Consider the following 27658-nt stretch of genomic DNA (forward strand, 5'->3'; position numbering starts at 1 on the left):
CGCAAGCATCGCATGGGCACTGTGCAAAGAGAGAGTAGAAAAGAATACAAGAGAGTATGAATGTGGGGGTATGAACAGTACAAAGTGTATGAGAGGGTATGACCAGGGTGAGTGAGGAATTAGGGTCAATAGAGAAGAGTCAAATCAAGGGGACTTTTTAGGGCAGCACTGGCCACCGCGGGCACAGTTGTCATCACATTCCAGCAAACAAGCCTGGGGATCACCTTCCCGAACGCTCGCTGCGCCATTCGGTTGGTTGGGGTCAATGGTTGCGGCCCGAGAAGACGAGGGAAGGGTGTTGTTCTGGACATCATCACCGTCATCGCTACCAGGAGCGAACTCGGGCTGAATGGTGGAAGAGTGAATGCCATAGGCGTGCAGACAGCGTCGCACCTGGCGAGCAAGGCGCATGTAGCGCTCGGAGCCTTCGCCCTTGATCTCAGTGTCCACTTGGATGTGAATGGAGGCGACAATCTTGGTGTCGCTGAGTTGCCAGACGTGTAGGTGGTGAGAGCCAATGACACCGGGAAGGCCTTCAATATCCTCCTTGATATGGTCAATGCTCATGCCCTGAGGAACGGCCTGAAGGAGAATGCGTGAGGCGGCTTTGCAGAGCGGAATGGCGGATGCAAGAATGATAACGGTAATAACGAGTGAAATGCCGGGGTCAACGTAGAAGCGCCACTCATAGTCGGTGAGCCAGATAATGAGGGCAGAGGCAATGACGCCAATGTTGCCTAGCGCATCCCCCATGACGTGCAAGAACACACCCCGCATGTTGAGGTCATGGCCACCCTTCTTGTTCTTGGGCTTGGGCTGGGCGTGGTTGTGGTGCTTGTGCAGGTCTTCGTCCACTGAGTGAGAAAGTACCTTGAAAGGGCCGTCATGCTCATCAGTGTAATTCGAGGCGCGGTCTCGGTTACGCAGAAGACCAGATCGCTCAGTGGGTGTCTCTTCTCCATCCCGGCTGTCTGAGTCAGAAGAGGGCTCATTGTCAAAGGTACCACGACTCGCAGCAATGATATCCTGACGCATAGTAGCCGGGTGAACGTAGATATCCTCCACGTTTCCGATGCCACGTCCAGTGGACGTGCTGTAACGACGTGAACCACGAGTCTGAGAATCCACACGGCGCTTGCGGGAACCCGGGGAGGCCGGCTCGATAGCATGGTGAGGGAAGCTGCTTTGGGAGAGGCTCGCGGGGCGACCAGCTCCGACCAGGTTCTCAGGCATCACGCCCGCAACAGATCCACGCTCATCGGCGATAACAGGGTCGCTCTGGTGGACATGTTCGTGGTCGTGATCGTGGTATCCCTGCTCCACATCCTCATGGTCGTCATGAGAGTGATCATGTCCACCGTGTCCGTGTCCACCGTGCGAATGGTCATGGAACAATGCAAGGCCCAGGATGTTTGAAAGCAGTCCGAAACATCCCACGATGCAAACCAGCTTGGGGTTCTGCACCTCCTGCGGCTCGACCAACCGTTGAATTGCCTCCAAGAAGATCGACATGCAGAGAGCGACTAGGAAGACGCCGTTGACGAGAGCACCGAGTGTTTCTGCGCGTTGCCACTATATCCATAGCCCGATCGTTAGCCTTGATTCGCCGAGAGGGGCGCGTTCTTTCAGCAGACTTACGCCGTAGGTGTACATCTTCGAGTTTGTCTCATTATTGGCGACCTTGACGGCCCAGAGCCCAACGCAGAGGGAGAGGACATCGTTCAGCTGGTAAGAGGTCAGGTCGTGTTCATCATCATCGAAGTGCGGGGCGATTCGCTGATGCCACAAGGTAGTACTTACCATGTGAAAGGAGTCGGCGACGAGGGCAAGGGAGTGGACAGCATAGCCTAAAGCGATCGCGGTCAGCAGAGCTCGCAGCGTAAATGAGCAGCATAGATTGAAGCAACGAACCGGTGATCAATTCTAGCAGAAAGAAGGCTGAGTCGATCACCAGCAGGATGATGATCCTGTTGGTTTTTGAGAGTCCCATCGTGGCCAGGTGTGTGCTCGCGGGGGGCGCTCAGTCGCGTAGGGCACCGCAGCAGGGAAATCAAGGAGCGACGAGCGATTGAAGATGGCAGAGGAGAGGCGACAGCGATGGAGGGAAAAGTGAGACGTTATCGCTTCCGGCGCGGCGCAGGTCGAAGTGGAGCCGCAGCCGCCTCCGCCGAGCTCACGGGATTGCTTCCACCTGGTGGCGTGCCTTGCCAACTCTCGCACTACGTTCATATTTGCGGGACCATCATCCTTTTCTACTTCTACCGATCTTCAACCCCAACTGTTCGTGCAACAACTGGTCAATATCATTGCGAGAAATCCCTTTTTACCTCCAGAATACACCAACGCTCATCGGCGTTCTACCAGGCACGACTTCACGGGGATCAGCCCTGTGAGGCTGGCCGAAACCGGCCGATCCCCAAACAACTTTGTCTAGTTAAAAGCTCCACGCCCAAATTCCAGCCAGCTCGGCCCAAGCTCTCACGGCCTCTAAACGAGCTGCACCAATCTATTGCCCCTCCAAACTAACAACCCAGCCCGCCCCCATGAAACATTCACGTTCATCCACTATTTAACCCGACGAACTAACGTTCAGACGTTGCTCTTGACTCCAGAAATTCTCCGCTAGAAAACCGCTAGCGGCCACTGCCGAACGCACTACCGCTGAAGTAAATTTCTTGCACCCACCTAGGGGCAAGGAACACGGCCGGACTCATGCAGCACTGCGCCACGGTCGCGACGGAGGGATCGTGGTGGTGCTTGAAGACACAATAGAGGGAAGATATCGCCCTAGAAGATGCGCCCGGCGGGTTTCGACTGGTTTGGCTTGGCCCCCAAAGCATGGCAAAATGCCCACCCCAAGGGCCCACGTTCGGCTATGCTCACCAGTCGAGCTATTTTAGGGTCGAGAAACGTACATATGCAGTGTGCAGAGTTTTCCTCGAAATATGATCTGACAAAATCTCGGAGCTTTCGGTGGTGTGAAAGTTGAAAGGAGCGTTCGTCAGTCTTGGAAGGCTGTGATCCACTCACTTGGGCGCAGATATATCATGGTGTTTACAGCCAGTTGACTTCACCGACTACTCTCGATCTGGTGGGTCAACACACTTTCTGCTGCTGTTGATTTGCGAGGTATCAGCACTGCCTTGTGAATTGCATCGCGTGGATTGCCTGGGAAATTTCCTCCGAAAGTCTGACAAAGGGCTTCGAAGGGATTCTGGGAATATGATCAAGCGACAACTATGTGTCAATACCACCGCCCATAATAAAAGCTATATCTAGAAGAGGTCGAGGCACTATGTGCTGACCTGAAAGGCGAAGTTGGAAACGGGTCAAGGGAAAGATGCCCCGCCTGATTAACTTCTATGGAGCCGTATCTCTGCCTCACAACGACAAGGCTTTGCAAAGGAAAGGTCAAATTTGGCCCACATCATCCAAAGACAACGAGCACTCGGTTAAAGATCTCACGTACTTTGTATCCAATCGATATCAACGAGAAGAAAATCACATAGTGGTTGAAATATGTTCATCGGGGGATTTTCCGAAGGCAGAATGTCTACGCACAAGGCTGTGAGATGAACGACCGACAGATCACACACTGGTGCAGTACTTGGTAAAAAGGCGGGGAATATACGTCATTCCCTTTAAGGGCTTGGGGAAAATAAATTTGGTGCAGCCTTAGATTGAATAGCATGGAAGAAGGGGTGCAAATAGCGCCGGGCTGTGCTCTGGGCAAGGCGAGCCTCATTGTCTTAACCTGGCGGGTCGACCTGCCATGTCCTATTCCGGAAACTCGTCTGGACATAGGTATGGCTTCCTTTTCCTCGACAGCTGCGAGTGAAGTCATCAATAAAGAACAAAATCGACTAGTAATCCTGGTAGAATTTGTGAGAACTGTCAAAAAAAGATCTGATGAGTGAGTGCAGCACCGGTAATGGATCCGTTGTTATGTCTCGCGATACGCCCGATGAAGCCAGAGAAAAGGATCGGCACCAGCCTCAACTCAAAACCGGCACTATCTGAATGGGATTGACACTTATACAAACCCTTGTCCTTTCTGTCCTGGGAAATGACAAGTACTCATCCCAACAAATTTTATACTTCTCATCGCCTCTCGAGCCTCTCTACCCCGAAGATACCTACCTACCTTTTATCCGGCTTCAAATCGATACACTATTCCATCGCCAATCATGGGCGCCATCATGTACAACCTATGGACTTCGGAGACATCAGGTCCGAGGCTGGCCACACGTCTCTTGGACGCTATCATCGCTATCGTCGGTATCATTTGCATAGCTACCGGAAGCCGATACCCCGTTTATGGGTCCATCTGTTATATTATCGTATGAACTTCCTCCCGGAGCTTCGTGCCATTTTAACCGACTAACAAGTCTTGAATAGCTTGGAATTGCAGCTCTTTTGTCTCTGATAATCTCGGCTTTCATCTATTCTCAAAAGCTATTCCATCCAGGATTTCTCATTCTTCCTGACTTCGCTCTTGCGGCCGTTCACTGGATTTTCGGAATATCTTACGCTCTAAGCGCAAACTTTTCACAGCGAGGGGGCGTGATAATTGCTGTCTTTTTGCTGATAGTGGCGTAAGCATATATCCACGGATCTGGCCGGTTGATTGAGGGTAGCTTCTAACTAGAATTTGGTCCAATTAGGGTTCTACATACACTATTCTTCGTTTCTGTGTGCCGCGATACGCATGTTCGAAGACAGAGGTCGAATCCCACCGCCAGAACCAAAAATGAAGCGGAGATGGATGTCTAGACGATGCAAGGGAGAAATGATCCTTCACACTGCATTAGATGATAGTTGACATGGTAAATTCGCATGTGAGGTCACCTGGCACATCATTGCGTCCGTCCATGGATGTTATATGATGAAGTGCTACAGGTTATCGTGACACTGCTCCCCGGACGGGTACCCTAGGAATTTGGATGCTTTGTTAATCTGTGATTTAATGATTTATGAGGCGGTTGCCGTCTTCACAGGTGCTGATTTTTCTATACTTTAAATGTATATGGATATTGGGAAATCCCCTTCTTCACCCGTTTCTGTCTTCAGGGGTGTTTAATCTACCGTTCTCCATGCATAATGCAGAAACCAGATTTTCAAGCTGAGATTCTCCTCCTCAAAGCCAAAATGCGATCAGTGGCTTCTGAAAATGGCTCGGTGGGCAATGATCCCTCTTGTAATGCAGAAACCAGGGCATCGACAATAGCCTCTCCCTGTGTCACATTGCGAGCAGAAGCTAGAAGCACATCCATACCAGCTTGAGCGGCCAACAGCCCCCGCTCAGCGTCATTTCCAAAATTCTCCAACGCACCAGCTTCGATTGCATCAGTGATAGTCACCCCTCTGAACCCTAGTCGTTCTCGCAACTCTCCTTGCACCCATTTTTTGCTCAACCCTGAAGGATACTTCGAGTCGAGAGCTGGGTATATTGCCCATGAAGTCATGACCATGTCTATTTCGGCTGCGATTGCTTCGTGGTACGGTTCCTCGTCCACACTCCGAAGCTGACCGAGAGTCTGATCGATGACCACGGGCTTCTCGTCGGTATTTTCGTTTGTCGAGGCGGCGCCAAGTCCGGGGAAATGCTTCGCTGTAGCGATGACGCCCGCGTCTTGTTGAGCAGTGATGAAGGCAGAGGCGCAGGTTCCGACCAGCGCAGAGGTATTTCCGAAAGAGCGATCGTAGCTGTCCATGAAATCGCCGGGTTGTCGATAAACGTCGAGAACAGGAGCCAAGTTCGTATTTAGCTGGTAGTCGCTCAGCGCGCTGGCAGCATCTTTGGCAGCTTGGTTCGCGGCGTGCTTGGGATTCGAAGACTGGCCCACTTGTTTGGCACTCATTTCAGGACCACCGGGGAGGCGACGGATTTTACCACCCTCCTGGTCTGTCGTGATGATCAGGGGAACGCCAGCGTAGGCCGGGCTCTTTTTGTACGCATCTTGAAATTCCCCAACGACGGTGCTCAGGTTAGCACCGACATTCTCTCCGAAGAGAATGATGCCTCCGACTTTGCCTTGTTTGATCAGGTCGAAGAGGTGATCCGGCGGTTGCAGGCCGGGATACGAGAAGATCACATGATGTCCTGCTTGGACGGTCTGGTTACTCGGAATCGTGTGGGCTCGCGTTACGTCTGCTAGACCCAAACAGAGATGGGCAAGCTGGGAAGTCGTGGTCCATCGCATCGCGCAGAGGGTGCACTGTGGTCTTGTTGAGATAATACTTTTGGGTTCATCAATTGCCGAACCCCATTATATACAATGAGCTCGCATTTTGGCATCGTTTTTGGACTCGATTAGCCTTCGACCGGATATGTTTCAGGGTGCTGTTTCTTCAGGGGTGTTACATTGATCGTATTTGATCGGCAGTCGCAAGTCCCGCGTCGGCTAAGCAGAATGCGCCCCAACGAAGATACGAGGTTACCCTCTCATTGGCCGCCACCCCGCGTTGTTTGAAGCAAAACACGGCCATTCATAAGCAATTTGTGTCCCCATAATCGTTCCATAACTGCGTAGCTTCTGTGGCTTGTTTGTCAAAATATGGACTCATAGACAGAATTCATTGAAGCCACAGTACTAAATGAAGTGATTTTTACTGAGAAACTACTAGTGCCGGCTTCGGCGTTTTGGGAAGTTGATACTGCTTCCTTTGCTCGGTTATTCGCTATGGGATGAGCTGGATATGTAGCTCTTCCGGTAACTCTCGGGAAATAGAGAAATATGGACTGGGTTTGACTCCCTTTCATTGCTTGTCAGGCGTTTAAAATCAGATACACCCGAGCCCTCTTTGTGATACAGCTATGCTGAGCCTAGCCACCTCTTCGGTATTTTCTGAGCGCCCCTCGAGCTCTTATTTTTGCTGTCAAGCCTACCCCACATTTGGAGGTACTAGCACCTTTTGCTTGCCGCGACGTTACATTTCTGCTCGATGGGGGATCTAAGTTGCGAAGAAAGATGTCGCAGCTACTTCAAAATTTACTCTGTCTGACTTCTTTCAATTTTAATTTTGACATCGTGTGAAAGGACACCAGAATAACATCCTTGACTTGGTGTAATCTAGGTGACTATTTTGCCTGCATATCCTACTTGAAAATCCATGGTTGCGATCCGTTTGCAATGCTACATGGCCAATGCTACTCAATACTCCAACTAGTCTAAGAACGCGGGGTTGTAATTCCTATCAGTAATTTCAATAAGGCGCTATAAGCGAAGTTCTGCAACACAAAGAGACTGAACAATCGAAGAAACGTACTGTTCTTGAGTCACAATTTGCCATATAGAAGAAGATTGTTGCCCGGATGGCTGAACTCGGAATAATCCCTGTACTTCCCGCATTCCCAGAATTTGTGCCAGATGCTATCAAACGAGTGGGGCCAAAATTCCAACATTACCAAAGCGCCGCTCTGGTCAGTATAGTGAGGACTATTTCTTGATGATGACACCTACGCAGAGCTGCAAAATCTTTTCATCCGAAAGGAGATTGAAGCATTCAGTAACATTACCGATATGTACACGTTGAATCAATTTAACGAGATGACACCCCAGCCCGAAGAAAGCGATTAGCTATCCGGTGTCTCGGAGCAAACATACGAAGGATTGGCCTCTGCCAATCCTGCTGCTGTCTGGTGGCTAGGTCGGCTTTTCTACTCCAGTGAAGGTTTCTGGACACAAGCGCGGATTGATGCATATCCTGGCGGTGTCACCGAAAATAGCAGCATGCTCATTCTCGGTCTTTATTCGGCGACTGAGCCTCGATGAAAACGAACAAACAGCCATGCAGGTAAGCCATAGATCTGGTGCCAGCTGCACGATTTCGGAGGGAACATGAACCTTTACGGCAAGTCGCAAATATTACAGTCGACTCCAAAGCCCTCGAAGACTCGGACTCCTTGGTCGGATTTGGGCTTACTGCTGAAGGCTACGAGGGTTTGTATTTCGTATTGTCTTGCTTTGCTTTTGTTCTTGTTCGCTGTCTCGTATCTTCGACGACCGCTAGAGGATTTTTAGTTCAGTGGTATGGATGTTACGCCTCTTGATTTCGCAATTCTGCAGATAATAGATCAACTCCTGCAGGGCCGTAAAGAAAATACCAGCAGCCACCAGTCCAATCATCATAAGTAGCCCCTCCGGATAAAGATTAGAGGAGTCGTCTTGGCGGAATATTTGCGTCCCTGCCATAAGACCGCTGGTGGCTGTCATCACAACTTTGAAGATTTAGTTAGTCTTCCAGATCAAAGTTCATTTGAACCTTAGGACAGGTATTGTAACTAACACATACTGGCAGGAGAAAGATGTCAGTAAAAATTCAGGGGGAACATGATTTAAAACTTACGCGACACCGATACTTCTTTCCTCCGGAGTGGTGCTATTCATCTGTATCCAGGCGTTATGGATCGGATGGTAGCCGACCGCCAAACCATTTGCCGTCGTCCAAAGCCCAAATTTGCTCCATTTTCCGACGTGTGGTTGGCTGCATCTCAACACAATGAGCGAAAACAAGTACACTGTCTGTGCGATGATCACAGCAAGCCCCCTTTTGCGAGACTTGTCGCTTAGCCAGGCGAAGAAAACAACAACCGGCAGAGTGATGAAGTTTCCGATTGCCGCCAATGCATTTGCCGGAACCCGCTCGAAGCCAAGCATGGTGTAAATAGACGGCGTGTAGACTGTTAGCGGATTCCATGTAGCGAAAACACAAGCGGTCGCGATAAAATGCGGCCAGCGTTTGAAATCGGCCAAGGTGGACCAAACTACCGTTAATGAAATGCGATGAGAAGTACTCCCTGACGGAGCAACCTCGGAGGCCTTCTCGACATCAGAGCAAGGATAATATCTGGCTCTCTCCGGAAGCAGGAAAAATAACAGGATGGAAACGACCACGGTCCAGATACCCTCCACTGTAAGAAAAATTTTAGTTTCGTGAATCATGGAGATGAGCAAAAGAAATGCGGAACGACCTAGGAATATCCACTGCCAGCCAGAGAGGCTGCCTTTTGAGTCTAATCTCATAAGCCCAGCACCTATCAATGGGCCAACTGCCGTACCTCCGAACATGCCAAAGAAGAATATGGCAATTCGCTTAGTTATCTCCTCTCTAGTGTACCAAGTTGACAATGTGAACATGGAACCTGGAATAAAACCGGCCTCGCAAAGGCCAAGAATGGTTCTTGTGAGAAGAAATCCAGTTCGGTCACAAATGAAGATCTGCAAAGCAGCGACCACGCCGAATACAAGTACCTGGCCACCGATCCACCAACGAGCGCCGACCTTTGACGATCAGTTGAGGACAAAGGAGAAGATCGGGGTTCGCTCGCTTACTTGGTGAAGTATCACATTTGATGGGATCTCCAGGGCAATCACCCCGGCGAACATGAGCAGATTCCCAAGGTTTATAGAGTCCTGACTCACTCTAATGTCCGACGCAAGGCCGCCGGTCAGACAACTGGCAATGTTTGTGCGATCCAACTGGTAGCTGGCGAAAGCAACGACAAGAAGAGGAAGGACTTGTCGATCTGCACTTCGAAGATGAATCACAATCGTCAATCAAGGCCGAGAGAGAATTATTGGAGTTTATAAGATACTTACATCTTCGAAAGCTGAGACTGAGTCTTTGGAGTGTGTGCAGAGGAAGAGTCCGAGAAATTCAGGTCGCTGACTGAGGCCGTGGCATCATCGGTGGACATGTTCTTTGCGTGTGAGGCTAGATCGCAAGTCACAATCCCGGAAACCATTTCACACGATCCGAAAGTATGCTCGAGGGGGTCGTGGATTTTGTTGTGTCCATCAAGTACCTTGGGAAACGGGGACCTTGTGGCGGCGGTTATCGACATTGAGAACCTTCTGGAAATGACAGATAACGAGAAATTAGTCCCATAGAGATGATTTTGGGAATAAATCACACTGGGTAACTCAAATGTGCCAAAACACAGAAAGGATGCTCTTTGGTGTAGTAGTAGTAGTAGAGTACTAAGTCTTGGTTCCCATGCGGCAGCGCCAAAAGCGCGTGGTTCCCCCGCCTTCCGCTGCCTCACTCCATCTCTCCTTTGTACCTCCTCCACGCCGCCGCACATGGAGCCGCGTCGTGCATCGCGAGCATGCGACCCCTGCAAGCGTCGCAAAGTCAGATGCAATGGCCAGTCCCGTTGCCAGCAGTGTACACACGTCGGGTTACCCTGTACTTATGCTACCGGTCCTGTCCAGCGATCAAGAAAGAAGACGGTTCGACGAGGCACAGTCATTGCCGAATGTCGCCAGGGTAGCCAGGCACGCAATGATCATAATCCCGGGCGCTTCTTACAGCCTTGGTCGGCGTCTATCGAGTTCCCCATACAATCGTCTCACCCGAACCCCGCATTTTTCCTGGAATTCCTCGACGAATATACTGAGTATGTCTATCCCATGAGCCCGGTCGTGCCCGCAACCGAGATCCGCAATCTCATTGCGCAAATGAACGAGAATCGAGAGGCGGCTTCTTTCGCTTACATTTTCATTGCCGTGACCATCAATTTGACTCGGAGTGAGCCCGTGCAACAAGCGCCTGCTACGCGTGAGCGAATCGCGACTTTCGTGACGCGCTCATTGGAATATAGAGTCCCTGTTGGACTCTCCACACAGCCCAATGTAATCGGTGTCATGGAGAACCTGTTCACGCAAATGTGCTTTGTTGGACTCCGTCGCCTCGACCTGGGCTTTTCGTACCTACGACAGGCCATATCGTATGTTTACATGACATTGCCGACACACTCGGACGAGGGACTAGCTGCTCTTGACGTGGCAGAACGTTCGCGTCGGCAAAGGGCCTACTACGAGTGCTTCATACATGAGAGATTCACAGCTCTTACATTCCATCGCCCTACCTGCCTAGCCTGTCTGCAAAACTTTCCAGATCATGACCCATCGCTCCCTGAACATGTCGAAGAAGGATTCAATCTTCTGATTCAAAGTTTTTGTTTCGTCGATCGACAATTCCTTGACTTTGCTTTAGGCGACAGGTCCGGGGTCACAGTCGAATGGATACAAATGAAACAGCAAGAGCTTGATGACTATGACTGGCACCAGAAAGTCTCCGAACTGCCAGAGCTGATGCAAGCGGACCTGGTAATTACCAGACATTGGCTGCGCACTTTGACTTGGCAAATTGCTTTATCCAACACACTTCTATCATCATCGAGCACCTCGTTGCTTCTATCTCTTTCTTTTCCATTACGCCTGTCCAGCCAACTACGCCAGTTCCTCTCTGCAGTTCCCCGGGACATGGTGGGAATTCACGGATCCGGCATACTGGAGAAACTTTTCGAAATTGCGAATACGATCACTGACGTCGTTCTGCATCTTAAGCATGCCCCCGGAGACGAGACGGTCGAGCGTGTTTACGACATCATGTTTTTGAGGGACTTTATCTATTCGTTCCCTGGGTTTGAGACGTTGCGGCCAGCGGCTCTTACCGAAAAATTCGAACAGATCCGAAGCAAATACCCTGGCATTAAAGAGATCGAACTTCTACAATAGTATTGCTGTATATGAATACTACCGGATATCACGTACTGTATAATCTCCATGTCGATCTGTGAATTTCCCATCCCTTTCTCCACGCATCCCAGCGTGGACACTCATTCCAACGTCCACTAATCTCGACACATCCTCACGTGGCTGACGGAGCAGGTGATTCTATTTCTCCACCAGATAAATTCGGCCTTCGAAAGGCCGGAGCAGATTGAGAGGTTCGTCATCATAATTCCTGATCAGAGCCTTGACTGATGCAGCTCCGATGTATCCCGCAAGCTGATCCAAAGTCTGATCATCTGCTGTGAAGTTCAGCGCAACAACGAGTTTCTGAGTATCGGCCGTCTTCTCAAAGACGAAAACATTCTCCTTTGTGGGCTCAGGATCGCTGTATATTCCATGCGCGAAGACGTTCGGATTTTCACGACGCACACGCAACATCTCGCGCCAGAAGTTGAAAACAGATGTGGAATCGTGTTGTTGTCGCTTCACGTTCAGCAATGGATAGTTATCATGCACGCGCATCCAAGACTTCGCTGATTGAGATGTGAAGCCCGCGTTGGGTGTACCATCCCATTGCATAGGGATTCGAGCATGATCTCTTGCTAGGTGGGCAAGAGAAAGCTTGGCTTCACGAACTGCGGTCGAATCATTTCTCGATACTTCCTGAATGAATTTGTAATAGTTCAGGCTGTCGAGGTCCTTGTACTCGCTGATGTCCCAGTCGGCTGGCATATTTACCATTCCGATCTCCTGGCCTTGATAAAGATACAGGGTGCCAGAAAGACTTGCAAGAAGCATACTGAGCATCTTCGCGCTTCGTTGCCATAGCTCAGGCGTCTCCTCGCTTCCAAATCGGGAAATAGAGCGCGCTTGATCGTGGTTCTCTAGGAAAGACGTACTCCATCCATCGGTTCCGTTCAGCAATTCTTGGGTACGTGCGACTCTTTCGCGGAAGTCGGAGAGGGTCCAGTTACGTGGAGTCGTGTTGAACCGAAGGTTGCCTGTGCCGACATCCATGATATCGAACTGGAATACCATACTGAGCTGCTTCTCCTTTGCCGAGACATATCTCAATACGTGTTCAACTTGCGGCGTGTTCGGCAGCTCGCCAACAGTCATAGCGTTGTACTTGCCCAAAATCTCACCCATGCGACGCAGGAATTCGTGTATCCGGGGCCCGTTGCAGTATAGTGAAGGGGCGGGCTGCCACTCGAGTCTTGGATCGACGATCGGGGCATCTCCGAATGATTGTTCTTTGCTGTACATGTTGACGGTGTCGACACGGAATCCGTCGATGCCCTTTCGGAGCCAGAATTCCATTGCCGACTCGTAGATCGCCTCGCGGGTATTGGGGTTCTCCCAGTTGAGGTCAGGCTGCTGAACTGCGAACAAATGCAGATAATATTCTTGTGTCTCTTCATCCCACTCCCAGGCACTGCCACCGAACATGCTGCGCCAGTTGTTTGGAGGCCGGCGGGTTCCATCCGTATCATACTTCGCTGGCCGCCAGACATACCAGTCGCGTTTAGCGCTGGTCTTTGATGATCTGGACTCTATGAACCAAGCGTGGAGGTGGGATGTGTGGTTGATAACGAGATCCAAGAGCACGCGCAGGCCACGTTCATGGCAGCCGGCAATGATAGCTTCGACATCGGCAACTGTACCGTACGGCGGGTATACCGCTTCATAATTCGAGATGTCGTAACCCATATCATATTGCGGGCTGTCGTACATCGGGCAAATCCAGATAGCATCGACGCCCAGAGACTTGATATAGTCCAACTTGCTCAGAATGCCAGGGAGATCACCGATCCCATCGCCATTGTCATCTTTGAAGCTGGCTGGGTACACCTGGTAAATGGTGGCGTTTTTCCACCAGGGGTTTTCCGACGCCATGACGGAAGAGGAATGGGAAAAAGTGTATCCCTGACCGAAACGATTAGGAGGTTTGCGAATGGAAGACGTCTAAATCCTCTTGAAACAATGACAGGAACAATGTCAAAATGATGATGATAAAAGCCAGCATAGTGGAAGAAATCCAAAAGCTGGGGGGCTTTATAACCTGCTCTCATTCCCCAGCACCTTCTCGCAGCTACCTCTATTGGGGTATTATCGGACCGAGATGAATTACCCCGCCAGCCTGCAAGCCAGCCTCGCGAACCCCTCTCCCGCAGCTGATTGGTTCCATGTCGGACCGACATTGTTTACTACCCATTACCCCAGATCCGAAAATCTGGGGATGGTGCAAGATTGTGGGGTCGTTCCGCGCCGCGGGCTTCCTTTTTCCTTATATTCTTTCCCTGTACAAACCACCAATATATTTTTTGACAGATGTTGTCCCAGTTCGTTTAATATGTCATATCTTCATCTGGTGGGGGACCTTACTCCATGGTAGACCTCGCCATATTGCTTTTTTGGGTACCCTACGGGTACCCGCGAACCCGCCCAGAATCCATCAGCCCGTATACTACGGAATAACAGTTGTAGTACTACCTGTAACGCATATAAATATGTGTAATATGGTATATATTACCTGTATTCAAATCTCTTGGCGGGTTTTGGGTCAAGGGTCGAAACCCAACCCGCGATTTTGGCGAGGTCTACTCCATGGTATTCGCGGTCATGTGATCTCCCCGCACTCAGCTCTACTCACTGCCTTCTCCGTCGCTGTAGACCAAACAAATGGCTTCTGCCTTTTAGAATATCTCTCTCTATCACTCATTCCCTCCAGACAAGCATCTAAATGACTGAGCTGTGGTCCGACCTACGAGGTCTCCTCGGCAAGACCGAGTTGATTGCCAAAGACCTCGAATTCTTCTCCACGATATCCATCTGCAATACCTACATCTCCAATACTGCTTACCGACCCATTCCATTCCTTACCCGTTACGACAAGACCGGAGCCAACAGATTTTTCAGCAAGACCATCAACTCCACGGAAACGGTTCCCAGGCTCTTGTCGATGTTGCTAGCAAAATATGTGGATTCTACTGCTAGTCGTGCTGATGGCCCGAGTCAAGGCGACGGGGGAAAGGAGCCTTTGTGTGTCACTTTTGCTCAGTTAGGACCCGATGTGGGCGGATTCCAAGACACTTTACATGGCGGGGTTATGGCGTCGCTCCTTGATGAGTCCATCGGACTTTGCGCCGAGGCATATCGAGAATTCGTTGCGAAGGATTCTCTATCCCGATTGTACACTGCCAACCTCGAGATTTCCTACCGTGCACCCGTTCCCGCCCCAGGGATTCTTGTGATTGAAACATGGCTCAAGAAGAAGGAAGGGAGAAAATATTTCTTGGAGGCTCGTGTCCTGTCGGAAAATGGGAATGTCATGGTGGAGGCGAAATCTCTCTATATTAGCGCTCGGTCACCCGCTGCTCTATAGATACTTTTACAATGACTATCGACATTATGAAAGAAAACTTTCCAAAATCAATTTCAAGTAATTGATTGACGAAACATTGTGTGCACCATTGTGATCCTACGAGATCTGATTTTGTTGATCCGAGGTTCATCCAGATATATTTGTCACGTGTAGTGCTGTTTCTCGTCAACCTGCATGTATGTGATGCCAACACTTGTGAAAAATTGGTTATTACGAGTACAATGCAATACTTGAAATACTCAACTGACGGAATCAGAATTGTATTCGTGGCTGACTATTTCCTGAAATCCCAATCCTCACATTTCTACGATGTTTTTCTTGTGTTCCATTGATACATATTTGCATACACTCGACAGCCGATGTCGGGGCCCGCGGGATCCAGGAGATCCAATAATCCGAATGACGTCACACGCTCAAAATAGCCTTACTCAGCAAAATGTAAATGGTGTAAATAGAACCGTTTTGCTATGCATCCTACATGTCGTTGAGACTGTATTCATTGGGTGGGTTCTGAAACAGTTCGGAGACACTTCTAAAGCCCCTGAACCCATCTTTGGCCCACCGCCCTCATCAATTAAGGGCAACAATGGAAAGACCCACCTGCGTGGACGTTGAATTCAAGGCTGATGGACTGCAGCTTTCACGTTATGTACAACGGTCTGGAGTCAGTCGTGGACTAACCAGAGACAACCTCGTGGGAGATTCCGGAAACCGGCAGCGAAACATCCCGAATCTCTCCCGTCTTCAACATGGCCACTCCGCAGCAGCTTGATGCCGGATGTGCTGGCATCCGCCACGAGCAACCGCCCCACTCCCGACAACTTCTCGATTCGGCGCTTGGCCGACACTTGACAATGCGATTGGCCCTTAATTTTCCGCTGGCAGCGACCATGTGGAATCGGACAGATTCTGACGCCTCCCTGACAACTTAAGCTATAGACCCGAAATTCGGTTCAGATTAGCAAGCGCGTTGTATTTCATTCGCCTCTTTAGGCAGTTAATCGTAGACGCGCTAGTTGTCGCCTAGAAAATTCTTTCTCGTCGTGTGGCACTCTTCTTCACTATAAATGTTGTTCACGGTCTCGGGTTTGACGCTGGGGAGATTGAGTCGCACTTGTTATACAGCGTAGCCCATGTCGACAGATACTACACAGGCGCCCCCCGCCGAACTGCACAAGATGGAGGCGGGGCCGGAGGAGACGGTCGCGGAGGGACCAGATATGGAGAAGCTGGGCAGAGAGCGTCCATCAGTCTTCACTTCGATCTGGTCGGAGCTTGCATTCTGTTTCTCCATTGTTATGTCCCAGATCTTGGCGGTGCGTGATCAGAATTTCGCTTTTCTGCTTGAACAGAGCTAACACACATTCCTATTGCAGGAGTTCTATATCACCGGATCCAATGTTCTCACCCCCACCTTGGTTGAGGAACTGCATATCCCAGAATCATCCACCATCTGGCCCACGACGGCACTCTCACTCGTCATCTGCGCCACCTTGCTCATTTTCGGTCGTTTGACCGACATGTATGGAGGTTATCTCGTATTCAACGCCGGCGCCATCTGGCTCTCCATCTCCTCGATCATCGCGGGCTTTTCGCAATCCTGGCTGATGCTGATCATCTTCCGAGCAGCCCAAGGCCTAGCACTGGGTGCTCTATTGCCATCCGGAATGATGATTCTGGGCAGCACCTACCGACCAGGCCCACGAAAGAACCTAGTTTTTAGCATCTATGGAGCCTGCGCGGCGCTGGGCTTCTTCCTCGGATTCTTTGTTTCCGGTCTTGCCGGCCAGTTCCTGAGCTGGAGATGGTATTTTTGGATCGGAGCAATCCTCTCTGCCGTGATGGGTGTATCGGCTATTTTGTCGGTGCCCAAGGACTATGCAGAGAAGAAGCATTTAGGTGTTCGGATGGACTGGGCTGGTTTCGTTCTTTCGATCGTCGGAACAACACTTCTTGTTTTTGCTATTGCCGACAGTTCTTACGCGCCGCAAGGATGGAAAACCCCTTACATTCCATTGTTCCTCATCCTCGGCGTCATTACGCTGGCAGCTTTTGCATACGTTGAAGGGTGGGTCGTTCATAACCCACTAATGCCGGGCGATATTTTCCGTGTCAAGCACATGACACCGCTTGTGCTGTCCCTGCTCTGCCTCTACGGCTCCCTGGGTGTTTTTCTCCTTTACGGAGTTTTATAGTAAGTTCAACCTATGAGTTCATCACCTCCGGCATGCTTTTTAACCGACTTCTCAGTATGTCCGCGTTCATGGGCGCCAGTCCTCTCCAAATCGTTGCATGGACTGTTCCGATGGCGGTTGGCGGCTTATTTCTGTCGGTTACAGGAGGTTTCATTCTTCACAAAGTTTCAGGCACGATTCTCATGATCATTTCGTGCCTAGGCTACGTGGGCTCTGCACTCCTGTTCGCAGTCGTCCCAATGGGCGGAAATTACTGGGCATACGTCTTCCCAGCGATGATATGCGGCACAATCGCCATTGACATATCATTCAATATTGCCAATATCTTCATTACAACATCGATGCCAAAGGCTCGACAAGGTATCGCCGGAGCACTCCCCTATTGCACCATGCATATGGGAATTGCGGTGATACTTGGCTTTGCCGATATCGTGGAGACCCAAACCAAGCATCTTGGTAAGCGCGAAAGCTACAAGGCTGTGTTTTGGTTCGAAGCAGGTCTTGCTATTATTGGATTACTTATGAGCGTTGCGTTCGTGCGCATTAAGAATGCCGAGAGTGAGTTGACGGCAGATGAAAAGGAGCAGCTCAAGGAGCAGCCGAATGCGGAGGCTGTCCAGAGGGAGGAGGTTTAGACTTGAACAGCAGACACATATACCCTGGTACTCAGGAATGAGCCGGTCTTTGCATATAGAATAATAGCGCTGCATGCATAAACATAATGATGAAACGATTTTATATTTGATTTCTGTTCACAAGTCAAATTTCCCTCTAATGCTCTCAAGTCTTCCAGGGTCCTCTCACTCACAGACTCAGAGACATAGTGAACTTCAGCCTTATGGGTATATGTAGCGAACTCTCCGGACATTAGTCGTAGTGGGTTGGTGGAGTCAATGGAAGACGTGAATAATTCAGATTAGTGCTCAGGGAGCATGCTAATGATCTCAGAATGCAAATCAGGAGGGGGTGGGCTTATCCACACAGGGAAGTGATATCATCTGGGACATAGGGGCTAATGATATCAATGAGTTGCGAGAGTGGAACCCAGTCCAGCGAGCCATGAATAGTTTGCAGAGGGTGACCGCTGTACAGGACGCGAGCGTAGAGGGACTCCTCCTTCGCATCGGTTTTCCTATTGCTTGTTAGTCTGCGTGGGATCGCAGATTGTGTGAAGTAAACTTACCAGACCTCAAAGGCGATGTTAGAAGCCATGCCGGGCCAGCGAAGAGCATTAATACCCAAGGATCCAAGAATAGGACCGAGATCACCATCATGGATGAAAATATGACTATAGTCAAGAGACGATTTTCCCTCTTGCACAGCCTTAAGACGGGCGATAAGCTCGCCAATAAAAAGACCCTCGACGACCTGAATGTACTTGGCCACGTAAGGGTTTGTTCGCCAGTAGTAATTCCACTCCCAGTCACCGGCGCGGAATACCTCCTCTGCCATTTGGTGTGTAGCGCATTCACTCGAGTTAGAAACACTGCAAGGGAGGCGGTAGCCGTTGCACAGTCTGGCCTGGAAATTGTCGGAGAAATGATCGAATGTTTCTTGCCATGAGCTTGATGTAGCCCCGAACATAGACCCAAGCTTTTTTCGCAGCTCCTTGGTCACTGTGATGTGTTCATTCCACTCGTCGGTAGACTGGAGCTGGCTCAGAGTGGCGCTAACAGCGTCACAGGAATAACCCTCGTTGACCGTGTCGACGGAAGTCACCATCTGGTGCAAGGGCAGAGCACCCTTGAACTCGGGCCAGACACCACGAAGAACTGCACCAGCAGAATCCTGTGTCAGAGCCGAGTCGCTGGAACGGAACCACACACGCTCATTCGGTTGCTTGGGGAGAAGACCAAGCTTCTCACTGTACACACTCCACAGGTCTTTGCCATGCTGATAACCATCCTCAACACCGCCGATAGTAATCTGGGGGAATTGACACGTCCCGTTCACGCCGGTGTTAAACGGGTTGGTAGGGTCCTGGTACGTCTGCGCGTACATGGGCATGGGCTGGAAATCGCTCTCCTTACTTGGACCCGCATAGAGATACGTGCGAACATCATCACAATGATAAGGCTGATCCTCGCCACCCGGGAGGATATTGTACGGCGTCCGTCGTTGATGGCGCTGCATATATTCCAGATAAACCAGCTTGCCCTTGACGGAACCCTCGGCCACAGGTCCTGGCTCTTGGTACTCCTGACTGCGCGGGTGAGGCATCGAGCAGTAGTCGTAGATCCCATAGGGCTTGCCCCCGGCCGGGCCGTGGGTCGAAGCCTTGTAGAGGCCACCATATGTGCCTACGGAGCTGTTGGAGATGTATGCGGTTTGGTTCAGTGCCGGGGGATAGAAGGTCTCCAGGGGTGACAGCGCCATGGCTGAGCCGGCGGCCCCAAACAGGACTTCCGCAGCAAGACTGCGCATCGTTTCCAGCAAGGCCGGTTGAAAATTGAGCAGAATTCCCTCCGTCATCAAACGAAGAGGTTGCCTTTTTGTCGTTGAGCTGTTGATGAAGTTGTAGGCGGTCGCGGTAGCCGATGGCTGGTCTCCACCCGCCGCAGCCAGTCGTCGTCGCCACTTCACTCCACGTGGAACAAGCAATATATTCAAACGTGTCGCGAACTCAGGTTGCTCCTCGTCGCGAGGATAGATTCTTCAGCACTAAGGACTCGAAACTTGTCCTGCTGCAAATTTGCCGATGGGTCGCGACGCAATGTGACGTCCGCCCCCCAAATGGGATCGCAGACCTCACTTACGCGGGCTTGCTTTACGAAGGGTGGATGCGGCTGGCTACAGTTGAGCAGGCACGAAACACATAAGCGAGCCAAGACCTGGCTTGAATGGGCCATCTAGGCTCACCTCCTCGATTCAGCACTTCTGTCAGATTCCATCGATATGCAGCACGTTCGCTTTCGGTGGCCGCTATGGCCATGTTATGGTCGCCTCTTGCCTGGTCCTCGTCCCGCCCCTTGGCAGATCTGGCTTTGCAAAAGGTCCTAGACGATGCATCGCCAAAACACGCTGGATGAAGGCCATCCCCGATGACAAACCAATCATCCACATCGACATACCTAGAACCCACGACAGCGCGACATGGAACTACTCTCAGACGACCTAGAACTCCTTGAGAGGCGTCACCAGCCTCAACCAGGTTATCATCCCTCCATATCAGGCCTTCCGATGCCTGCAGCGGTCCTTGTCGACATGCTAAATATGGGAACTCGAGTCTTTGATCTGCGCTTTGCGCTCGCCTCGACCAATACCTCCCTGATCTTCTATCCATCTGAGGCAGTGTTCCTATCTTTCCAACACGAACGTTCGGCTGCCATGTACGCGTCGAAAAACGCAGCGCCGCAGTCGAAACTCTACCAGCCGTTGATGCCTCGGGCAGCGCGGGACTATTTCGTTCAAAGGAAAGATGAGCTCGGCACACTTGGCGAGTAGCGCGGAAAAATATCCTGCTTCGCTGCTTTGACCTGGATCGGTTGCCTATCACTACATGAAATTCCTTCCTGGTGTCCATTTCTCGCCGAAGCTAGGGACAGATGATGGTCCATCTATTCCCTGGCCTACAGCCCCAAGAAGAACCTGGCCGCCTATACTTGAGGACTATTATCAGCCAGGTACGCCCGTGATATCAACCGTAGTTGAGACTCATATCAACGTGAAGTATAATGTGACGATGAAAAATATTCGCAAGGCCACAAAAGAGCACCAGGATAGTCTTTTCTAGAGCTTTGCCTGGGGAACAAACGTGTACAATTTGCCACCGGACTGGCCGCGCATCATCGCGACTGGCAACGAGTCCTGGACTCCTGCGGGTGGCGTCAATCACAAACTCGTGCCATTCCTGGAGCAGCAAAAAAGGCCAGCGGGTTGGTATTATGATGTTCGATTTCTTTAATGAGCCATCTGACTTGATTGATACGTTCCTGAGTCTGTGAATACGATTGTTCCAACTAAATATGATGCGATATCTTTCGATACTTTTTCAGCGTCGCGGCTATGAGGTGCTATTTAGGTTACTTGATGGGATACTAAAAAAATTGATCTCGGGAGTAGCCACGGGTGGCTTGATCTTCCGACAGCAAAGCCGTTAGCTCGTCAACGTGCTTTCGGGCCCGATGGCGAATCGAGAGGGGTCGATTCCACCAAGAAGCCAAGGAATACCAACGCGAATTGAAATCCCCGCCCATACAAACGAAATAAAATATCATGAGACTTGCTGTCAAAATCATCTGGATTTCCACGCGACCGACATGTGGCTGCTCTGCCGATCTTGTGCGATATTCCGGGGGACATCTCGGGTGCTCTATTTGTGGGGAGCCTTCCCTCCAGTCGCCGCGACAGATGTTGCATGATAAAAGATGTCAATCAAATGTCGTCATGCATGAACGCAGTGTCGACCACCCTATCATGTCTCGTCGAAGAGGAACCAAATCACAGCGTCGGAGGGTTTACTTGCACTATATGGCGTGCTGATCTCGGGTGATGAAGCAACAAGAATTAGATCCAGCGAAGACTCATCCTCAGCAATTCCACGATATAAAATCATCCTCCATTCATCTTCCCATTTCTGCTTTTATATTATCGGAGTGCATATTCCTGGCCCCAGATCTGAGATCGACGGCTTTGACTGCGACAAACCAAATGGCATTTTGGCAGGATAAGGACAAAAAGACAAAAGTGACGAGCGTGTCAACGAGCGATCTGGAGACCTCTGCTATCGAGAATGGCCCTCCGAAATATATAGCCGCCGAAGGTCTCAATTCGACAACCGTGACCTACCAAGATGCCTCAGGTGCGCCTGTCGAATCTCAGTCGCCGCTCGGCTATCAAGTAAGCTTTATGGCTGCTCTTTGCTTGAACATCAATCAGATGATTGGGACGGGTATCTTCTCAACGCGTGAGTCTATTTGAGTCGCATTTCTGGTAACCTTTCCAAATTCTGATGACTCCCAGCCGCGAGCATTCTGTCTGGTGTTGGATCCGTGGGCCTTTCAATGATATATTGGTTCATTGGATACCTTCTCTCGCAGAGTATTCTTGCGCTTTACCTCGAATATGCCGCCTATTTCCCTAGCCGATCAGGATCAGAAGTCGTCTACCTTGAACAAGCATTCCCAAAGCCACTATACCTCATTCCGACACTTTTCGCAGCAAAGCACGTGGTCTTTTCCTTTGCTAGCAGCAATGCAGTTGTTATGGCACAATACATCTTCGGCATCGGTGGCATTGAATACACAGACTGGCAAATGAAAGGCGTGGCTGTGGCGGTATATACTCTGGCCTATTTCGGTGTGTGTCCTTTCATGTCGTAAATATTCATGACAGGCGAACATGAATTAACCTCGATGATAGTGGTTAGCGCTAGCACAAAATGGTCGTTGCGTTTTATCGTTTGGTTTGGGATACTGAAGATCCTGACATTGGTCTTGTTCGTTCCCTATATGGCTCTCAACAACTCTCAGGTGCGCAATGCTGACTTCATATAGTATTTCCATCGCTGGACTTGTTGTTCTAGGTGGACACACCCGAGTACCCGATCCTCAAATGAATTGGCGCAATGCCTGGGAGGGATCATCTGAAGCAACTGCCTATGGAGCCACTAACGCCATGGTGAAACTGATCTTTTCCTATTCGGGCTACGCAAATGCTTTTGCCGTCGTGAATGAGATTCGGGTATGTCGTCATTTCTTGTGCTATCAGTGTCTCCGATCTGACTCTGTTAGAATCCCGTCAAAACTCTCCGATGGAGTGCTCCGCTGTCTCTTTTCCTTGTGACGGCGCTCTACATGCTTGTCAATGTTGCCTATTTCTCCGCAGCATCAAGAGAGGAAATGCTGGCTTCAAAGCAAATTGCTGCAGGTGTCTTCTTTGAGAAGGTTTTCGGGAAACATGGTGCCACTAGTGCCTTGGACGTACTCATCTGCCTTTCGGCATTTTCCAATCTGCTGGCCGTTTTGGTCAATTACTCTCGCTTGTTGCGGGAGACGGGCAGGTAAGTGATTAGGACACCATTTCAAAATACACGAGAGATGCTAAAAAAAATTTTCAGACAAGGAGTTCTGCCCTGGCCTAGATTCTGGACTTCCGTGAAGCCATTCGGTACTCCGATCGGCCCGTACACGGTTGTTTGGGCACTGACCATCATCATGATTATCGGGCCCCCTGCCGGCGACGCCTTCAATTTCGGTAAGTCACTCAAGGCCAGACAATGTAGCGTGAATATTCTGACATACGACAGTCGTCGATCTTTCCACATATCCCACAAATATTTTCAACTTCCTCTTGGTGGTTGGAATTATGCTCATTCGCCGGCGCAGAAAGGCAATCAACCTGCCCAGGCCTGAATATCGCGCATGGAATATTGCTGTCGGATTTGCCCTTCTAGTTACTGTATACATGCTTGTCGCTCCATGGTATCCTCCATCAACTGGCGCAACTGGGGGTGATGTGAGCTTTTGGTATGGGACATATCTCGTCGTTGGAATTGGACTGTGAGTATCAATATTCAAAGCAAGGATTTAGCCGCCTAACTGACTTCGATTAGGCTAGCTCTCTGCGTCTTTTATTATTACCTGTGGATTGATTGGATTCCCAAATGGAAAGGGTATGAATATCGGCAGAAGCTTGTGGGATATGAGGACGGTTCGATTGCACACCAACTTGTCAAAGTACCCAAAGCCGAAGTGACCAGCTGGGACAATGGTAATAATTATTCAGGTCATACTCAGGGGCGTGTCTAGAATGCAGGCTCATAAAGAGCTCTCAGATGTTCATAGTGTTGTTGATACGTTGATACCGAGCACCAGCGTCATGCGGCTGGGAAATCTCACTAGTAAATATCGAAACGAATCTTAAAGGGCAAGCATGAGTTAATTTTGGTACATTTGTTTTCTGCTGTCTTTCAAAACATGCAAAGTTTGCAAGTTACCTCAGCATGATAGCCTCGGCATGGCCGGAGGGCGGCGTGGATAAGAAGGGTCCATTTATTAGGGTCGACCGGGAAGCCGGGACCCATGACATCATAACCGATGGCCGCGAACTGCAGAGTTTCGATTTTGTTCTCACCAACCCTCACTAATATTCATGACAAACCCTGCCCGTCGCAGATCTCGAGCAGCTACAAAGAACATACTGTATCAATTTGCTGATCGTCGGATTGTCTCCCTGCCAAACCCCTTCGCCCTGCTACCCTGCTTCCTTAGCTACCCACCCTGCGTCGATCTCCCGAAATGCCGTCGGTCGCAACGACAACGTCTAGGAGGTCGTCGAGGGGCTCGAGGATGTCGAGAAGATCCCTTCAAGATGAGGGAACTCAGTCACAAGACTGGCCTGAGGATGCCAGCGACCGTCACTCTCACGCTAGCGACCGCAAGCAATTCCACGGCGACGGACTTAATACAGGTGTTCGTGTGCTAAGTATGCCGAGGCCAGACCCATCAGCCAAAAACAACAATCACTAACCTCGCTCTTTTTTTCCTGTCGCAGGCGACGGACGCCTGGATATCAAAATCAATCAGCACAGGCCAAGCATTGCCGGACTCCTCAACCAAATCCAACGCACACCAATACCCTCCGAGCTGGAAGAACTCCAAGACCAGGAAAGCTCCGATGAAATTCCGAAGAACGCTGGAAAAGACTTCCCACTGCACCTGAATATCGTCATCCAGGTCATCGGGTCACGCGGCGACATCCAACCCTTCATCGCACTGGGAAAAGAGCTACAGGCATATGGTCACCGAGTACGACTGGCCACCCACCTTGCCTTTCGTGACTTTGTTCTAGATGGAGGGTTGGAATTTTTCGATATTGGCGGCGATCCAGCTGAGCTGATGGCCTTCATGGTGAAGAATCCGGGTCTTCTTCCTAATGTCAGTACCATTCGAAGCGGAGCGATACAGAAACGTCGGCGGGAAATGAAGCAGATCATCAATGGCTGTTGGAAATCGTGCTTTGAAACGGGAGACGGAACCGATCTCCACCAAATCAAGGAGGACCTGTGGAGTGACAAGGTCGACTATAGGCGGCGGCCTTTTGTCGCGGACGTGATCATTGCAAATCCCCCATCATTGGCGCACATACATTGCGCGCAGCGTCTCGGAATACCGCTGCATATAATGTTTACGTGAGCGAAATGATTTCCCCTCGGCTTTTGAATAATAATCCGTGCTCGTATGGCGCCTGAGCTACCGTTTCTGACACTGTGTTCACAGTATGCCCTGGTCTCCAACACAAGCCTTTCCCCATCCTCTGGCAACAATTCATCATAATGGTTGCCAACCCACTGTCGCAAACTTTGTCTCCTACGCAATTATGGAAATGATGGTGTGGGAGGGACTCGGCGACATTGTCAACAAGTTCCGAAAAAAGGTTCTATCTTTAGATCCTCTAGACAGTATCACAGCTCCGAGCTTACTTCCTCGCTTGAGAATACCCTTCTCTTACTTATGGTGATTACAACACACTCCCTCGCATCTAGTACCCGCGAGCCCATATTTCTGACTAGTATCCCAGGTCTCCCGCTATCCTGCCTAAGCCGAAAGACTGGGGAAAGCATATTGACATTTGCGGCTTTGCCTTTTTGCCTGCCAAACCAGACTTCACCCCACCAAGTGAGGTTGAAGAGTTTCTCAAAGCGGGTCCGCCCCCCATTTATGTCGGGTTCGGGTCAATCGTTGTGGATGACCCGATCAGACTGACAGAGATCGTGTATGGGGCAATCCGGCAATCCGGACAACGTGCCATTGTCTCCAAAGGCTGGGGAAACCTCGGTGCCGAGGAAGTGAAAGTGCCAGATAACATTCTCATGATCGGAAGCGTTCCCCACGATTGGCTCTTCCGCCAGGTTTCGTGTGTTATCCACCATGGTGGCGCAGGCACAACCGCGGCCGGGTTATCATTAGGACGACCGACGATTGTGATCCCTTTCTTCGGAGATCAGCAGTTCTGGGGCGAGATTCTGACGGTGGTTGGTGCTGGGTTCGCCATTCCCCACAAGCAACTGACTGTTGACAAGCTGGACGATGCGATCCGAAAGGCCTTGGATGGATCAACGCAGGAAAAGGCAAAGGAGATTTCGAAGAAGATGCAGGATGAATCTGGTGTTCGTGACGGAGTTTGCAGCTTCCATCGACATCTCGACCTAAAAGCACTGCGGTGCGTTATCTGTCCCACACGCCCTGCAGTATGGCATATCAAGCATACAGGAGTTGGGATAAGTGCATTCGCAGCAACTGTTCTTGTAGAAATGGGAAAAGTGAAGCCCGAAGACCTTGTTCTGTGTGTGAACCCGACGTTACTGACGCTATGTCGAGAAGCTAATGATTATGACAGCAACCGCCCGGTTGAATATGACACCTATCGTGACCCTGTCGGTCCTCTCAGTGCTAGTGCACAGGTGCTGTTCGGAGCTATTACGAATTTCGTTACTGGTCTCGCCGATGTTCCGGCGGAGATGATCATGGATCTTGTCTCCGCTGGTCGAGCTCTAGGTCACCCGAATGAGCACTACGACCCTCATTCCAAATGGCATCGACGAAAGCATCGACACGAACACACCTCTAGCGACGGAGATGACCGAACCCGTCGAATCGAAGAGCCTCGAAACATACACCAAGGGCAAAATCAAGCGCAGAATCGAGGCTCTGAAGAATTCTGGGAAGACAATGATGAAGAATTGACTACTTTTTCAAGCGACGTCAATGAAACCAATATGGCCGACACAGGCTTATCTCGCACCCGGACGCTCCAGCTTGAAAACTCTCAATCAATGAGCGACGAGGCCTTTGAGCCAAAGCGCCATGGCGTATTTTCTGAAGCAGCGAGTCAAGGCAGCCGGATGTCTAAGAAATTGATCAATCTCATTATCTGGCTTCCTACTGACCTAACTCTTAGCCTGTCCAAGGGATTCCATAACGCTCCCAAGTTGTATCACGATCCAATGGTCAGGGCTACGCCGAAGGTGATCGGAATTCGCAGTGGCTTTCGGGCTGCAAAAAAGGTAAAAAATACAGTCCTCCTACCCTCCGACTCTATGATGCGGACACTAACGGCTCGAAAGGAATTTTATGATGGGTTCTACTACGGCATAACTGGTCTCGTGACCCAACCGCGGCATGCATACAGGAAGACAGGGGCGAAAGGTATCGCAAAGGGCGTCGGCAAAGGCGTCGGGGGTGTTCTCTTGAAACCACCAGCAGGTATGCTAGGTCTTATTCCCAATCTTTTCACCTCCTTCTTCATGCTAACAGTTCCAAGGACTTTGGGGTCTTGCCGGTTATCCATTGACGGGTATTCGACGCAAACTTCTCACGTCACTGGGCAAGACGCAAGAAGGGAAAATACTAGTATCTCGCATTTCGCAGGGACACGATGAGATGAGAGCTTCCTCTGCTGGAGATAGGTCGGAGGTGGTTAGGAAGTGGGTCGTGATTGAGAAGACCTTGCATCAAACAGCATCGCGACCTTGTGGAAAACCTTGTGGATCTCGTTCAAACAAGCATACTTCATGAGAGACCAAATGTATTAATATACTTCACGGATGTAATTCA

General features: G+C 50.3%; 13 protein-coding genes across 13 annotated transcripts; 8 read left to right on the forward strand and 5 right to left on the reverse strand.

The window, feature by feature from the left end:
• Nucleotides 1–144: 144 nt before the first annotated feature.
• N7532_009974 (cation diffusion facilitator family transporter) lies at nucleotides 145–1990 on the reverse strand (the record flags this gene model as incomplete). Its single annotated transcript, XM_056622465.1, has 4 exons — nucleotides 145–1572; nucleotides 1639–1725; nucleotides 1801–1847; nucleotides 1912–1990. The coding sequence occupies 4 exons, from the start codon at nucleotides 1988–1990 to the stop codon at nucleotides 145–147; spliced, it is 1641 nt and encodes a 546-aa protein (XP_056469881.1).
• A 2197-nt stretch (nucleotides 1991–4187) lies between these two features.
• Nucleotides 4188–4773, forward strand: N7532_009975 (uncharacterized protein; the record flags this gene model as incomplete). The annotated part of the gene is made up of 3 exons (XM_056622466.1): nucleotides 4188–4340; nucleotides 4399–4595; nucleotides 4665–4773. 3 exons carry the CDS (start codon nucleotides 4188–4190, stop codon nucleotides 4771–4773), a joined length of 459 nt encoding a protein of 152 aa, XP_056469882.1.
• A 344-nt stretch (nucleotides 4774–5117) lies between these two features.
• Nucleotides 5118–6203, reverse strand: N7532_009976 (putative glycosyl hydrolase; the record flags this gene model as incomplete). The annotated part of the gene is made up of 1 exon (XM_056622467.1): nucleotides 5118–6203. One exon carries the CDS (start codon nucleotides 6201–6203, stop codon nucleotides 5118–5120), a length of 1086 nt encoding a protein of 361 aa, XP_056469883.1.
• A 2081-nt stretch (nucleotides 6204–8284) lies between these two features.
• N7532_009977 (MFS general substrate transporter) lies at nucleotides 8285–9700 on the reverse strand (the record flags this gene model as incomplete). The annotated part of the gene is made up of 5 exons (XM_056622468.1): nucleotides 8285–8294; nucleotides 8350–8914; nucleotides 9062–9284; nucleotides 9336–9534; nucleotides 9603–9700. 5 exons carry the CDS (start codon nucleotides 9698–9700, stop codon nucleotides 8285–8287), a joined length of 1095 nt encoding a protein of 364 aa, XP_056469884.1.
• Nucleotides 9701–10085: 385 nt separating this feature from the next.
• N7532_009978 (Zn(II)2Cys6 transcription factor) lies at nucleotides 10086–11525 on the forward strand (the record flags this gene model as incomplete). Its single annotated transcript, XM_056622469.1, has 1 exon — nucleotides 10086–11525. One exon carries the CDS (start codon nucleotides 10086–10088, stop codon nucleotides 11523–11525), a length of 1440 nt encoding a protein of 479 aa, XP_056469885.1.
• A 159-nt stretch (nucleotides 11526–11684) lies between these two features.
• Nucleotides 11685–13418, reverse strand: N7532_009979 (alpha-glucosidase; the record flags this gene model as incomplete). Its single annotated transcript, XM_056622470.1, has 1 exon — nucleotides 11685–13418. One exon carries the CDS (start codon nucleotides 13416–13418, stop codon nucleotides 11685–11687), a length of 1734 nt encoding a protein of 577 aa, XP_056469886.1.
• An 847-nt stretch (nucleotides 13419–14265) lies between these two features.
• On the forward strand, nucleotides 14266–14907 carry N7532_009980 (PaaI family thioesterase; the record flags this gene model as incomplete). Its single annotated transcript, XM_056622471.1, has 1 exon — nucleotides 14266–14907. One exon carries the CDS (start codon nucleotides 14266–14268, stop codon nucleotides 14905–14907), a length of 642 nt encoding a protein of 213 aa, XP_056469887.1.
• Nucleotides 14908–16040: 1133 nt separating this feature from the next.
• On the forward strand, nucleotides 16041–17737 carry N7532_009981 (putative MFS multidrug transporter; the record flags this gene model as incomplete). The annotated part of the gene is made up of 3 exons (XM_056622472.1): nucleotides 16041–16223; nucleotides 16284–17101; nucleotides 17158–17737. 3 exons carry the CDS (start codon nucleotides 16041–16043, stop codon nucleotides 17735–17737), a joined length of 1581 nt encoding a protein of 526 aa, XP_056469888.1.
• Nucleotides 17738–18074: 337 nt separating this feature from the next.
• On the reverse strand, nucleotides 18075–19526 carry N7532_009982 (Histidine phosphatase superfamily clade-2; the record flags this gene model as incomplete). Its single annotated transcript, XM_056622473.1, has 2 exons — nucleotides 18075–18234; nucleotides 18286–19526. The coding sequence occupies 2 exons, from the start codon at nucleotides 19524–19526 to the stop codon at nucleotides 18075–18077; spliced, it is 1401 nt and encodes a 466-aa protein (XP_056469889.1).
• A 669-nt stretch (nucleotides 19527–20195) lies between these two features.
• Nucleotides 20196–20546, forward strand: N7532_009983 (uncharacterized protein; the record flags this gene model as incomplete). The annotated part of the gene is made up of 1 exon (XM_056622474.1): nucleotides 20196–20546. One exon carries the CDS (start codon nucleotides 20196–20198, stop codon nucleotides 20544–20546), a length of 351 nt encoding a protein of 116 aa, XP_056469890.1.
• A 55-nt stretch (nucleotides 20547–20601) lies between these two features.
• N7532_009984 (uncharacterized protein) lies at nucleotides 20602–21046 on the forward strand (the record flags this gene model as incomplete). Its single annotated transcript, XM_056622475.1, is given in 2 exon segments — nucleotides 20602–20824; nucleotides 20838–21046. The coding sequence occupies 2 exon segments, from the start codon at nucleotides 20602–20604 to the stop codon at nucleotides 21044–21046; spliced, it is 432 nt and encodes a 143-aa protein (XP_056469891.1).
• Nucleotides 21047–21752: 706 nt separating this feature from the next.
• Nucleotides 21753–23851, forward strand: N7532_009985 (uncharacterized protein; the record flags this gene model as incomplete). Its single annotated transcript, XM_056622476.1, has 8 exons — nucleotides 21753–22008; nucleotides 22065–22400; nucleotides 22464–22539; nucleotides 22598–22784; nucleotides 22835–23103; nucleotides 23161–23297; nucleotides 23350–23602; nucleotides 23656–23851. The coding sequence occupies 8 exons, from the start codon at nucleotides 21753–21755 to the stop codon at nucleotides 23849–23851; spliced, it is 1710 nt and encodes a 569-aa protein (XP_056469892.1).
• A 489-nt stretch (nucleotides 23852–24340) lies between these two features.
• Nucleotides 24341–27619, forward strand: N7532_009986 (putative UDP-glucose,sterol transferase; the record flags this gene model as incomplete). The annotated part of the gene is made up of 6 exons (XM_056622477.1): nucleotides 24341–24527; nucleotides 24597–25233; nucleotides 25322–25558; nucleotides 25623–26387; nucleotides 26442–27307; nucleotides 27366–27619. 6 exons carry the CDS (start codon nucleotides 24341–24343, stop codon nucleotides 27617–27619), a joined length of 2946 nt encoding a protein of 981 aa, XP_056469893.1.
• Nucleotides 27620–27658: the final 39 nt, after the last annotated feature.

This window comes from Penicillium argentinense (assembly GCF_028826775.1).
Source record: "Penicillium argentinense strain IBT 30761 chromosome Unknown utg000010l_segment0_segment0, whole genome shotgun sequence".
Lineage (NCBI taxonomy): Eukaryota > Fungi > Ascomycota > Eurotiomycetes > Eurotiales > Aspergillaceae > Penicillium > Penicillium argentinense.